A 15,509-nucleotide genomic window follows, 5' to 3' on the forward strand; every position below is an offset into this window, starting at 1 on the left:
CGGGTTATTAGTGGATTGTTTTATGCAACTGTTAATGTCTGTAAAGTGTCATTTCCGGTATCTGTAAAGAAAATAATAAACATTTTTCTTGCTTGTGTTATTTTAGTGTTCCACTCGGCCTGAGAACATATAATTTTCCAACGAAAATGTTGTGAAAAGTCAACCCTCATCCCCTTCCCACTCACACCTTTTTGTCTATAAAACTTCCATATTAGTAAGTGCATGTTCATTCAACTGCCTTGTGGACAACCTCCACAACGCTTTAATCCCATTGATCAGGATGTATTAGATTCAGAAGGGTAATCAGTTGTCCCCAATGTAGTGCATCCCACAGGGAGCCATGTGTTGGTTGCACATCTGTCCCTTTCGGCGTTCGTTGCTGTACCGATTGTCACATTAATCATTACAACGAACACGAAACAAATATTACGCTCTTTAGAAATGTAGAGTTTTATTGCTGAAGATGTCGCTTTTTAAGAAGTAATTGAGGAAAGTTACCTGAAGGTGCTGCACCGTCCTTTTTGTTACGTAATCATATAATATAATCTCGACCATGCTATGTGAGAGAAGAAGTAATAAACCCCTCAGCCACCAGAACAAGCGGTGGTAGAAATCAGCACTCTCTCCTGCCTATTTATTCCTGCGTATCTTCACACCAAGTATTGTTAGAGAGTAAAACAAATTTAAACCCCAAACTGTAAAAAAAAAAATAGTTATGGATGTTCTGATTTTATTTTTCATTTACTGCCTCACTCAGAAGTCGTTTGCCTCACTGATACATGTCACATATCTACTCGAAGACGCATGATGTCCGGGGATATATTTTTAGAATCTGGTATTATACTAAAACTTGAAAGGCAATACTGATGAATATTACGATAGCCATATTAGGCATATACTAAACTGTATACAGCAGAATACTGCATTGCTGGTTGATCTAGTGTTAGGCAATTAAGTAGTTTATTTGTGTGATTAACCACCATTCAAAGCATAAATACAATTACCGGCATTAGACATTTCTTTTTGCGCGAGTCTTCACACCCTTTAAGTCAATATAGGCAAATAGCCTATAAATAGAGTTACCGTCCAGAACATATCTGGCTAGACTGAGAAGGCTTTGGCCTATCTCAAAACTCAAATAATTGGTTATGGCCATACTGCGTATGCCTTAAGTTGCCAAATGTACATTGTTGGGAATATGTTGCAAATTGGGTTACGTGTTTGCATATTTGTGATTATTTTTTTCAGAAGGTTTTAATCATATTGCATCCGAAAGGACCGCTGTAGCCGATCTAGGGGCCTATAGACTAACCATATCCAGGATCCAGTGAATAACAATTAATACAGCAGCTGAGCAGAAGACAATGTACTAATATAATTAGATTTCTATGTAATCGCTTCCACTTTATCTTCCTAAGAATTACCTGTCAAACTGCAGTGCACTAACACAGTTTTGACGATGTGGAAACGCAAATACGGCACACGATTTTACCACTTCGAGTGATTTTATGAACTTTATCACGTTATGTCAAAGACGTAATGTTTGTCTTACGCGCCGGTACATTCCTGCCGTTTAAGCAGAGCGCCTCCACATTTTGTGTGGAGTATATGTAGCATGACATTATTCTCCTTACTTTAATTTCTATGGTACAAGTAGACCATAGCAAACGGCTAGGGAAATAAGACGCTTCCCCGTTTTACATTCTTTGAAGAAATAGCTTTGATCGATTTATCTCGGTATATTTCGCTTTTTTTATGTACCAGGGAGTTGTTGGCCAGATGCATCGACGTTATGGACAACCTTCCAAGTAAATTTTCAGTTCTTGGTATTGGCCTTCTATAGCCTGCTGCATTACCTACTGATTTACGCGACTTTTAATTGTGTATGTATTGGTTTCACGAGAAATTTGTCATACGTTTACACCGTTACTGTACGTCGTTCAATGATATTTACGAAATAGTTCCCTTGGACATTGTAATTGACTCAGTCAGCCTATATGAAAATCAAAACGTTACGAGTGCCTTTATCTTCACTAATCATGTAGAAACACATTTTGTGATTTCGCCTAGTAAGTAGTTTAGTTTAGTGACCCAGGATAAGGATGTTACAACAGCTTCTTTGAGACTCTATTCGTGTGAGGTAGCAGTACTTACTGTAAACCTATGCATAGCCTCGTTAACTTAGAGCTAGGCTAGGCTCTCTTAATTGGCTTGCCTATTCTAAGGTTACCTCTTAGCTAGTCGTATTACTGTACCGTAGTAGTACCCTTACGTTACAATAGTATTGTTAGGTTATCTAACGTTCATAAGGTATACAATTACAGTACACTATGGCCTTGTTGTAGCTCTAAATTACTCGTACTCAAAGAGTCCAAAGAGAACAGTTCAACAGTATAACTTGCTGCAATTGTTGTAAGGCCACAAACATTCTAAATTTGTTAGGTCTGCGTATATGCTAATGGCTAGACTACAATGGGCCTAAGCTGCTATCAGTTTCAGCACCAACACATTAAATAAAGAAAACTTCAAAGTCAACTTTCAATGATCAGTTCTCACAAAAAAAAGGAAGTCTCAAATAAAGGAAAATAATGTATTGTTTGAAACTTGATTTTGCAAAGCATTTCATCGTAGGCTATCTGTGAGAGGCATCATATTTTCTACCCATTTCTTAATATCATTTACGAAGACCACTTTTGGCAAACGGAGTACTGTACTGTACCTACTGCAATCAGATATATATAGGAGCAAATTATTTAAGCAAATAGTGGCCAATTTGCAAAACGGCTACAGGTTACAAAAGTGTTACTATATGGCATCAATTGAGTCACATTTAAGTGGTTTAGCACTGTATATTTCTGAATTATTTTGTCTTTTTTTTTCCCCCCCACTTTGAATACAGGTACCTTATGGTGGTAGGTAATAGTGGTGTAAAACAATGGCTACTGCAACCATCAATTTGGAGATACATCCTACGGCTGGTGGAAACTCTAACGATGTGTACATCAGTGGCGGTGAGAAGAGGTCAGATCAAGTCATACCTGAACAGAATCCTTCATCGATAGATGGACTTGAAGCAAGTTTAACATCAGAACATGAAGATTGCCTGGAACAGTTTGTGGAAACATTTCTGATAGAAGTCTACAGATGCACGATATGTCGCTCTTGCTTCACTCAAAAATCGGCGATACAGAGTCACATCAAACTTCACAATTTATCGAGAGAGATTCCGAGCGATACGGAAAGAACTCGTCAGCCCTTGGATCCTTCGTTAGTCTTCATGCCAAAGCCTGGTCTGGTGCAGGTCGCGCACGATCAAGTAGGTAATTACCACTTGACAGAAAAGGAGAAACATGCCGAAAAGGAGAGCGCAGACGACAAGACCTGTGCAGCCGCAGCGGCCATATCTAACGCCCTCGAGGTACTGGTGGGTCTGGGAACACCGACACTGACCGAGGGGGAGACCGTGGTCGCCAAGGTTACAGCCGCATCCTACAACCGTGAGGACAAGGAGTACCATCAGCTGAGCGTTCACACTTGCGAAGACAAGAATCCGAGCACGGTTTATAATTTGAGTGAGGTCTCTCTGAGGTTGCCCGATCCGAACAAGGATCTGAAGGATCTGGATCAGATGGAGGCTAAAGCCAGCGGTAGCGTGGTGATGCTGGAACCCTGTCACGATATACCGACGGTGCAAAGTATGGAGGAGGAAACGGTGGAGATTGTATTGCAGTCGCCGTCGAGGGACCCATCACCCTCACTAATTGAACACACTGACATTCACGGTACGGCACTACAGGTCATTCCCGAACGACCCCCCGAGGGCACCCAGATAGAGGACCTACCAGGGTCCAAGCGTGCCACTTCCATCGTTCTCAGCCACTCGTCAAGCCAAGAGCAGAAAGGCGGGATGGACATCAACGGGCTGGTGAGATCGGCGTCCGAGAGCAATCCGGAAGCGTCCATCATCACCGTGGTTACGCATCGTGGCGGAGACAAACCTCTCGAGATGCTGCAGTTCAAGAAGAGCAGTAAGAGCGACGCCATCATCCCGACCGCCCAGTCCCTGGGCATCATCTCGCCGTTTCCAAAGCAGGTCAGGACGAGCAAACGGAAGCACTCGTGTCCGAAGTGTCGGGCCAGATACGTCACGGAGGAGGAACTGACCAATCACGTCGAGAAGAAGCATCTACGTACGAACACATTCCTGTGCGAGATATGCGGGCTCGCGTTGGCCACCAAGGCCAGCGTCAAGAATCACGTCCTAGCCAAGCACTCCAACACCTGCGAGATCTACCAGTGCGACCAGTGCGAATACCAGACCCGCTTCGAGAAACACTTCAGGAACCACGCCACGAAACACACCGCCGAAATCTGGTGCCGAGTATGCGACCAGACCTTCATATCGGCCGCTAAGCTGAAGCTGCACTGCCAGAGCCCGATGCATACGAACAAGGTCAACCCACTGTGCTGCCCTCACTGCGACTATAAGACGTACAAGAAAGACAACCTGAGGGTGCACCTGCGTAAACATACAGGCCAACGGCCTTACCAGTGCATCCACTGTCACTATGCTAGTGCAGACTCTAGCACCCTCAAGGTGAGTTGAGTTCAATGGGGAAACAAAAAACATGTTTGGAGATCACGGCAAACGGCCTAAATTGGGTAACGTTTAAGCCAACCATATTTCAAGTTAGGGACGAGATATTGAGACAGGGCTTTCAGCTAAAGCCTGTGGCAAATAATTTCCTCCTCTCTTAAGATATTATGTGATGTTGGCTGACACTGGAATATTTCCTTAAAGGTAAAAAGCCTAAAAGTAACGTTGATACGTTGTACACCGTTGAAATGAAAAAAAAGACTGTCAGTTCAGGCTGTACTTTCTAGTCTATACAAAGACCATCAGGTTAGATACAACACAAAGCTCAATATTAGGAAAGCATATAAGACCTTAAGTGACCAGGGTAGATTTTTTCCAGGACAAAATGTGTTGAATGCCAATAAAGTGTGCTCTGCTGTTAATGTGAAGTTAAAAGAATTAGAGATTATAAAACTCATAAAACAATGGATTAACATCAAAGCCTGCAGTGATGTGGCCATTGTCAAGTAAGCTTTTAAAGGCATTGAAGACTCACCCCAAAACGCGTGCCACGCTCTGAAAAAGTTAACTTTCCGTTGCTTGAAAGTGAAGTTTTCGGCTTGTCACTACAAAATGCAGACAGTAATGGAACATGATACCTTGTTATCTTTTATCTAGACATGAGATGTCCATCTATGCTATGTACACTGTGTTGTGGGTATTGACCGTAGCTGTATGTATTGACTGTACACTAGTGTCTAATTACTGATGGTAGCAAGCTGTGTGTATTTTCTGGGATCGATGGTGGTGTCTAACACTTCTGCTACACCTCATTTGAAAATAGGTCAGATTACTGGCATTCGAGACATTTGTTTTTGCGCGAGTCTTCACACCATTTAAGGAGCATTCCTAGGATATTTAGCATACTTTTAAAAAGTGATATCTTAGAACTCAAAAAATAGCTGTAGTTCTAACGATACTAGCACTCAAAGGACTATGAATGATCAAGACTAAAAATATGCCCAAAGTCATCCAAGCATGACAATCAATTGCATTTCACAGCATTCGTATGAATATGATTTGTTTCTTTTGGACGGTCTTTATGTTCCAACAGAAACATGTCATGGCGAAACATTCCAAGATTCGGCCTCACAGATGTCAGCAGTGCGAGTTTTCATCCATCGACAAGAAAGGACTCACGATCCACATGAGGAAACACACCGGAGAGAGACCCTTTAAGTGCAACCAATGCAGCTATGCCGCAAAGAGACAGAGCGCCCTCACTATTCACATGCAGACCCACGATAAAGAGGTGAGTCTTTGGAAAAGATCGTAGTGGATTTGCCTTTTGTTATTGAATATAAATGAGGCTAGTTACTTTTTGTGGGTGTATAACAGGGGATGCATAAATAAACACAACACAAGTAGAGTAAGATTTCCAGTTATATTATTATTGTACCCTGTAGAGATCCAACACTATTATAATGTATTCTGAATAGATGGATAACAGTACAGTATAAACTGTGTAAATGCAAAGTAATGAAGTAAAGTACAGTATAAGAGTAAAATGTAAAGCAAGTATATCACAAAGAGGAAGCTGGAGTAACTCTGTGGAGAAAGCTTCCCTTCATCAATTTATACTTGCTAGCAAACAAAGCATAAGATAAATCCCTGACCACACAAAACAGCTAAAGTAGTGATTCTCGCAAGCTGAATCTGAACGCTACCCCTAAGACCAGATAAACAGGTAGTACATACCCTGTTGTGTTGATAGTTTATGTCAGCTAAGTGAAGATGACCAGGAGAATGAAAGAGTGGTCTGAATCTCTGGAAGACCGTATACAAAATTAGTGTGACAAGAATAAGGGGAAGAAGTAAAATTGTCAAAAGGGGCACCTGTGCATAGTACAGAGGTGAATATTTCATGTCCAGAGAAAAAAAATGGCAGGAGGCTTTTTGCCGATGCAATGGCACTGAAAAACATCTTATATGGTTATAGCAGGCTATTATTTGTTTTTGAAGATTATTTATAATTTTGCCATTGTTTGGACTCTTTTTTTTTCAATTTTTTTTTCTTCAAAAATTGTAGACTTGGCAAATATAGAAAAGGCTATGATCCCTACCCCCCCCCACCACCCCAGGCTGCTGCCCTGTTTCTTAGAATTTATATAATATGTGTCTCCAGTTTGTCATGGATATATTCATTGAAGTTTGAATCTCAAGATACTCTATGTATGAAGGCAGCTCTTGAAGCAGAAAATAGGGTTATAGAGCAGAGGGTATGTTGGGTGAGGTTGCTTATGGGCATAGAGGTGTTTTTGGGTGGAGCGGGGGGGGGGGGGGTATGGGTGCTTGACAGAGGTTGTTGGCCTGTGATGGTGTAAAAACAATTGCTCTTTCCTTCCCCTTGACTGTGCAGGTTAAGTTACTACCTGTGCTACATCTTTTGTATTTTTTTGGTTTTTCCATTTTAATGCTCTTTTATAGCACATGATCACCATGGATACTATAGAAGTCACATCTCTGGTGCCAGACCAGACCAGAAGTTTATCAAGTCACAGCTTCACACCTCCAACTACTGTTGTTGAGGTAGGTACAGTTAGAATATATGTAACACAGAGAATCTAGTCAAATAGAGGGCGCCCTTGAAATGCAGTGATTAATTTTTTCTCCACTAAAATGCTATGCAGAATGGGCAAATTGCTATACATGTGCGAAAGCTACATAGCAGTTATCGGACACAGAAACTTTGTATTTTATAAGAGACAAAATTTTATAGTCCATGAAAGTGCTACAGTATGCAAAATTTGTACACTAAATTATTTCCATAATGGTAGTCTGCTATGCAAACTGAGCGATTTGATATGCAAAATTGTGCAATTTTGCTATACATGTAATAATGTAACATGGGAAAGATTGTTGATAAAATCTACAAAATGGTGTGCAAAGTGGTCGTATTGCTATGCAAAATGGGGCATATTATTTTTGAAGATTGACAAATTGCAATGTGAATCTTGACAATTGTTACAAAATGTTTTACATATATATTGCTTGGCAATAAATGGTCACATTTCTATACAATTGGGCAAATTGGCATGCTCAATAACCACATTGATATGTGATATGTGACACGGGCATATTGATTACACAAACTGTGCAAATTGCTATTTAAAATGAAAATGGGCAAATTGCCATTCAATCCAAGTGTAGTGCTCACTTTCTGTACATGTGCTGTACTTCCAGTAGACTATATTCACAGGCAGTTATTTTTAAGCGACCATGAATGTCGTAACTTTCACATCTGGTGGCTTCCAATTCTACATTTTAACTCAAATTTGGAATCTTTTCCTAATTAAGAAAAGTCATTTCAGATGGAAAGAGGTAGCTTGCTCTTGGATGAAAAACCCACCTTACTGTGACCCAGCCGGGTATCGAACCCGGAACTTCCAGATTTCTAAGCCTTGTTACTTAAAATGGCCACTGCCTTTATCCACTTGGCCACAGCACTAGTCACTTGTTAATATTTGTCATTCCAAAGTGCACTTTTCACTGAGTGTTACATATATATGTTAGGAGTGGTGTTCACTTCATGCAACAGTATGCCATATATGTAAGGAGTAGTGTACCCTCCATGCAACAGTGTGCCATGTAAGGAGTGGGTGCACAATGCATGCAACAGTGTGCCATATATGTAAGGAGTGATGTACACTGCATGCAACAGTGTGCCATTATGTAAGGAGTGGTGTACACTCCATGCAACAGTGTGACATATATGTAAGGAGTGGTGTACACTCCATGCAACAGTATGCAATATATGTAAGGAGTTGTGTACACTCCATGCAACAGTGTTCCATGTATGCAAGGAGTGGTGTTCACTCCATGCAACAGTGTGCCATACATGTAAGGAGTGGTGTACACTCCATGCAACAGTGTGCCATATATGTAAGGAGTGGTTGTACATTGCATGCAACAGTGTGCCATATATGTAAGGAGTGGTGTACACTCCATGTAACAGTGTTCCATGTATGCAAGGAGTGGTGTTCACTCCATGCAACAGTGTGCCATATAGGCCTATGTAAGGAGTGGGTCGTATACTGTATGCAACAGTGTGCCATATATGTAAGGAGTGGTGTTCACTCCATGCAACAGTGTGCCATATAGGCCTATGTAAGGAGTGGGTCGTATACTGTATGCAACAGTGTGCTATATATGTAAAAAGTGGGTGTACACTGCATACAACTGTGCCATGTATACATGTATATAAGGAGTCATTTGCATGTATCATCCTTAGAATGCATATCTCATGGTCTCATGGTTGATTTACTGTACATAATGTGACTTAATTTAATTCAAAGAGTACACACTACTATATAAGTATATAAGGAGTCAGTGTTTGCTTCTGAAAAGAAGTGATTAACATTTGCATGTATCATCCTTAGAATGCATATCTCATGGTCTCATGGTTGATTTACTGTACATAATGTGACTTAATTTAATTCAAAGAGTACACACTACTTCATTGCACTGTGGTCATATTGCAGTGGCATAGCTACAGGGGGGGGGGGGGGGGGGGCATGGGGGGCAACAGCCCTCCCATGAAAGCTTGTTGCCCCCCCAGTCGCCCCCCACTGGGATTTTGGGTGTCGAAAAAAATTACATGTGCGAAAATATATCATTGGTGTGAGTGGTCTTGAATCTCCATGATGACCACTCATGAACGACCCTTCGACCGCAGACCGGCAGTAGGCTATAGTTGCTGAAAAAACCTGACGTGACATAGGGCATAGGCCGAGAAGACATCTACAGTAGTCGCACTGAAACGACTGTCAATTTATTTAAATCCTGCTCTAATAATTACAGGCGCGGGGGGGGGGGGGGGGGGAAACGAAGGTGGAGAAACGAAGGTGGAGACCGCTCCTCCCGCCCTCCCCCCCCCCCCCCTTGAGCATATTCTTGTACGTTTTTATGATATTGCTAGTAATTTCAAAATAGAAAATGCTTTAATATGTGCAACTTGAAATGCGTAGGGAATTGCCATTTCCAGCGATCTGGGAGACATTTTCGGCCCAAATTTTCTGGTGCGCTTCGAGCCAAATCATGGTGGCGCTACACCTAGATAATTTACAATGCCGAATCTACGGCTCAGATAATTTGCCTACAGGTTCGCCCCTCCCTTCAAAAATCCCTCTCTATACGCGCCTGAATAAATACTAATACAAACAGCCAACCAGGATCTTGTAACCAGTGCACAATAACTGATCAAACAAGCTAGTGAGCTATACTATGCCCTTATAGAAAGGTGGTTTCCAGGTACTGGAATTCTAAAGAAGATGTTAAAAGGTAAAAAAGCGCTGACATCATACACATGTTTCTCACATCATTGCTCGCGTCATTGCCTCGATACTCTGTTACATTTTTAATCAGGTTTTCACTTCTGGGATGTGCCCGGATGCTCTTAAAACCGCTAAAAAAACAAATTTGCAAGACAATACTATCGCTGAGAACTACCGGCCAATCAGTCTATCACCCTTATAATATTTCAGACACAATCTTTGATGTCAGTTTGACATATAGTTTGGTCATTTCAGTATGTTACTTGGCTGAAAGCCCAGTAAAGCTTTCCTTACTTTCCACGCGCAATTTGCAGATTTGTCGAAAAATGTCAATGCCGGTGTCAAACTCACTAAAGATATGTCATGGTATTTCAAAGTAACTTACCAGACTGTTTTTTCTTTCTATTTTACTAAACTATTTGATGACCATATCAAGACATGGGATCTTAAAATAAAGGATGTTGAGAAAACTTTACAGCAGCTTACAAGGCCTGGGAAGTGTCATTTCCAACGATCTAGGAGGCCTTTTTAGCTAAAAAATTGTTGTACCCTGCGCGCCAACTCATGGTGGTGCTCCACTTAGATAGTAACAAGACGCCCTCCCAGGAAATGGTCAAGCCCCCCAGCGCCCCCCCCCACTGAAAAAAACTGGGCTATGCTACTGTCGTATTGCTATGAAAATGGCCATATAACGATAAATAAGTGCACACTTCTCTATCTGTCATGTATTATACTGTTTGACAAGCCCATCCAAGTCCTACATGCAAAAGAGGTAGAACTTATTGCAGGACGGGAGTAAGTGGTTGGAGTAGATACATTTTACATTCCTGTGGTTTCTGTGCGGCTCTCTCCTGGGGTGGTGGGATGGGGGCAGTGGTCATCCCATGTGGTAAGGTGCACTGCTATGCACACATGATTACTATACACTGAACTGGTTTTAAAAGCAATGATTCAAGCCTAGATAGATCTCTGAATGTGGGTTTGCGATATCCTGTATTGGCCCCAAATATGCTAGATATTCAATTATGGTCACCTTTGGTCAAAATTCTTAAACTGTCTTTATTACAACCTTTGAGGAAATTTTCCTCACTGGGACATTCAGTCATCTTGAGTGTTCCTTACAAAATGTCTGAGATCAATTTGGAGAGTGAAGACCTCCAGGAAAGCAAATTATAGTGCTCATGCTATAATTTGGTGCCTACAGCCTACTGTTATAGTGGCCAAGGCAATATTTGTTTGGTTATTTAGCAGGGTTGAACGGCTTATGGGAGAGATGAAAGATTATTGTACCCTGTTGCAGAGTACATTTTCATGTCTTTAAGAAGGTCACTCAGTTTGAGACCATCCTTTGTTAATTTTAATTTGTTAACGAGTTCTTCTGTTATGTTTTGAATACATTCAACGCATCACATGTTCTTCTCTCTCTCTCCGTTTGCAGACGAGTGACCTGTGATGTTTATCGAACGAGCTCTGAGGTCAGCATTTTGTTTTGAGGGCAACAGCTTGTTGTTTTGGTCAGTGAACAGCAACGGCACAACCTCAAGGACAGGGTTCAAGAGGCTTTACTTATTAAAACACAAGCTTTGGATGATATTGACTACGGGAATGTGAATTTAATAGTTCCAAAACAAATATTTGATTTGAACTTATATGAGATAAGTGGTTATTGGTAGGTGCCTTCCAATCATAAGGTCCCGAGTTCGAGTCACTCCAAGATTAATGTATGTCGTCTGGTCACAGAGTTGTTGACAAATCACAATTCATAATCATGGACCTTAAGTATGAGTCTAAGAGACTGACTTCGGTCAGCTTGCGGCTTTGATATTAAGCCAATGAGGCTTCCTCGCGAGTTCCTGCTTGCAGGAGGATCTTAAATACATTCATACATACATACACACATTTTAGTATGTCATCCTCTCATCTTTGAGTGTTAACATATGAACCCAACCAATGGTAGGCGTTAACTTGAGGAATACATCTATAGAACAATATCAGTGTAGTGTCCTTATATGTTTTAGCTTGAAAGATACAACAAAAATATATATATATAACAAATAAAATGAAGAAAGAGACAGAAAAAACAAGGGATAGTGTGCAATATCAAATAGATCAGAAAAAATTTATCAAATTAATTTGGATGTTAGTTTTCTTTGGTTTTCTATGTTCATTTTTTTTTTTTTTTTATCATTTTTTTTTTTGGGGGGGGGGATGGGGGAGTGGTGCCATCGGGGAAAGAAAGAGTTGATAACAGATGACAAATATAAGTGAATGTCATCTGAAGCGTGGATAATATAAGGTTTTGCATTCCAGGTATCGGTTACTCAATTTAAGACACTCATAACTCACAGTTTATTTCATCATTAGTTAAATGATGATGATGGACAGCAGTTGGAATATTAATATCAACGTAAACTTCCTGCGATAGCAATATAATGAATATTCATTGTCCAGGTCAAATAATGAATTCTACTGAACATTTTCCACCAAGTTTGTTCTTCCATATCAATGGTATTTGATTTATGAAGGTTCAAAGTTTGTTCATGGCACGTGGAATATCATCTCTATACCTCATACTGTATTATATCAGTATTGGCTCCCAAACTGTTAACATGCTGAATACACTGACAGTTTTCCAAATGTTTACAGTCTCTGTGGTACTGACCTCTTCCAAATTTGAAAGGTTTTTTTTCCCCCAAATATCAGGTAGCGTCCTAAGAAGGTGATCAAATGTCTTAGCTAAGACAAAGTAATACCAGGTTGGCAATAAAGTGATTTGTTGATGTTTTGAGCATGCATGACCAGTGTTCGACTATCTAGCATATTTTGGAGCACCTTTTAAAGGGTGTGAAGACTCCGGCATAAAGAAACGTCTAATGCCGGTAATCTGACCTAGTTTCGAAGAAGTGTAACAGAAGTGTTAGACACCACCATCGATCCCGGAAAATACGCACACAGCTTGCTACCTTCGGTAATTAGACAGTAGTGTACAGTCAGTACATACAGCTGCGGTCAATACCCACAGCACAGTGTACAAACGATACAGGGATGGATCTCTCAGGTCCAGCTAAAGATAACAAGGTAACACGTTTCATTACTATCTGCATTTTGTAGCAACAAGAGAAAAACTTCACTTGTAAGCAACAGAAAGTTAACTTTTTCAGAGCGCGCCCGCAATTTGGGGCGAGTCTTCAATGCCTTTTAAGGCTAGTCTAGAGGAAAGCAATAACATAGGAATTTAATGCAAATTTCATTAGGATGCTTTATCTGTTCGTGCTTCCATTTGTCAAAATTAAATTTTTCTCTGGATTATATATTTCTTTTAAAGAAAACACGACCACCATGCTGTTTTATTGCCAGTTCAAGAAGCTATCATAATAGTCAATTTTCAGAGTCAGTATGCTACCATATGAGAGGGGTGCGCTGCCTCATTAACTCTAAAACAGTTTTCTGTCAACTAGTGCTTGAGCTCAGGTTCAGTTGTGGTTTTATCTCAGACTAACGTCTCAGTGGTCTCAAATTGACTCCAAGTAACATGCCACTTCATCAAGTATTATTATTTATTTTATTTTGGAATTGATTTTATTTTTTCTTCTAAATATCCTCGCCGTTGCAAGATGACATACAACATCCTATGATTTGCTGTTGCATTGGTCCTTTAGTCATCTTGAGAGGCTGGGTGTTTATTGTAGAAATCTTATTAATACCTATTTCTATCCTTATACATACTGTTGTGTACTTTCATCGCCCAACTTGCCCCAAAGTCATTTTCACCAAAATTGACACATAAGCTATTGAAATTTAGCTAGCGATACATCCTATCCTGAAGTCGTGTACCTTTCACATGTTACTTCAAAGCGAGAAGAAAAAGTTTAAAGTTCCGCACTTTGTTCACCTCTTGACCAGAGAACTGTTATACAGTTGGTTGATTGAACTGTGTGTATTGCGTGGCGAGGTCCTTTGATGTCCTTGTCATGATGGGAATTAGGGTAACATTTAGAAGAATATGATAGATGACTAGGCAGAAATGTCTCAAGCTGACCATCATGATCATGTCAAGAAAAATATAGATAAAATATATATATATATATATAAAACAAGACACTATAATATATGACATGTATATAAATATTATATATATATTTACATATGTAAACAAAACACTATATATTATATATTAACATATGTAAAATGACACTATATAATATAGATATAAATATCCATGTATAAAAAATATTGAAACTGTCTTGTTCACATATCTTTCTTTGCACGATCATTTTAAAAGAAAGGCAAACAATATTTGGATGGGCCGGCTGGATTGAGTAGATCTGTAAGTGTTATGGTCATCTTGTGTCTCCACCTCAATATGGAGGTCACTCTCCACAATCCCCCTTACCCCTCCCCCAGTGTTCTAGTAAAGCAAGCTAGCTCAGCTACAGAGGAATGCATGAATTATTCATGCCTTTCTTGCATGAAAATATCAAAAACCCATCTTGAAGATGATGAATATACAGTCTAGCTGTGGTGATAACAGAAGTGTGGGTAGCCTGGAAAGGGGAGTTAGGTGGAGGGAATTTATGTATGAGATCACATGCAGTGGTAGAATGGGGGGTCAAGTGGTTAAGGCAGTGGACTTGTGATCTAAGGATTGCAGGTTCCAGTCCTGGCCAGATCATTGCTGTGTGTCCTTAGGCAAGGCACTTCATCTCCATTGTCTGTCTTCACCAGGTGTATAAATGGGGACTTGCGAAGTAATATTGTAATTATAGTTGCGTGCGCCGGTTGTGGCACCCTATGGGAAGTCCCCCGGGGGACAAATGGTTGTGGTGCACTGCAGTGCCCCAGGAGAGATTGATTGAATTGCGCACACTTTGGTGTGTAGGTGTGACAAGTTACCAATGACCAAGGCTAAGTTGTACACGCTATGGTACATTTAGTGCCTTTGAAAAATTTCTGTTGATTTTGGCGCTATACAATTATCTTCTCATTGATTGCATATTAGACCTGATATTAACTCAAACAGACCGGCTTCTTTGATATGCTTGACTGGATTACAGCCCGGAAATGCATGTTGGTTTGGTTGTCTTTTTCCATATCGGCCACTGTTGCATATCTATATCATCAATAAGAGGACAGTTTGATTAATCTGGTAATGAATTTAAATTGTGGAAACTGATGTTAGTTTGAAGAGGATTTCCTAATGCCGTCTGGGTTTATTCCTAATTGGCCAATGAATGTAGTAGCATCTCTCTGCAGGATTAATGATACATTTAACACAATGATGGTGTCTGTGATTCCACACTTTGTAATTTTAATATTTGATTTTTATATAGCGCTTTACACCAGCGATAGGTCTCAAAGCGCTTTACAGACTTAATATCACCCTGGTCAATGATAACCTGTGCCGGAGACAATCCCTCCAGTCGGCAGCGGTTATATACTGCACCCAATGACAAGTTACCTCACTGGTACCCATTTAACCTGTGGGTGGAAGTGAAATAAAGCATCTTTGCTAAGGACAAAACGCAATGAACTAGGCAGGAATCGAACCAGCAATCCTTGAATAACGATTCCGACGTTTTAGCCAATTGGCCAACACGCTC

At 40.4% G+C, this 15,509-nt stretch overlaps 1 protein-coding gene across 4 annotated transcripts; it reads left to right on the forward strand.

Moving 5' to 3' along the window:
* Window positions 1-1,630: 1,630 nt before the first annotated feature.
* LOC139981941 (uncharacterized) lies at window positions 1,631-12,029 on the forward strand. 4 transcript variants are annotated; one of them, XM_071994360.1, is made up of 5 exons: window positions 1,631-1,808; window positions 2,900-4,597; window positions 5,691-5,888; window positions 7,064-7,165; window positions 11,348-12,029. In XM_071994360.1, the coding sequence occupies exons 2-5, from the start codon at window positions 2,936-2,938 to the stop codon at window positions 11,360-11,362; spliced, it is 1,977 nt and encodes a 658-aa protein (XP_071850461.1). In that variant the 5' UTR covers window positions 1,631-1,808; window positions 2,900-2,935; the 3' UTR covers window positions 11,363-12,029. The 4 variants fall into 4 exon arrangements, with proteins under 4 accessions (XP_071850461.1, XP_071850460.1, XP_071850463.1 ...); XM_071994359.1 differs by having other exon boundaries at window positions 1,631-1,883; window positions 11,348-12,028; XM_071994362.1 differs by lacking the exon at window positions 1,631-1,808 and adding an exon at window positions 1,928-2,069.
* The last annotated feature ends 3,480 nt before the right edge of the window (window positions 12,030-15,509 follow it).

Source organism: Apostichopus japonicus, chromosome 16 (assembly GCF_037975245.1).
Source record: "Apostichopus japonicus isolate 1M-3 chromosome 16, ASM3797524v1, whole genome shotgun sequence".
Taxonomy (NCBI): Eukaryota; Metazoa; Echinodermata; class Holothuroidea; order Aspidochirotida; family Stichopodidae; genus Apostichopus; species Apostichopus japonicus.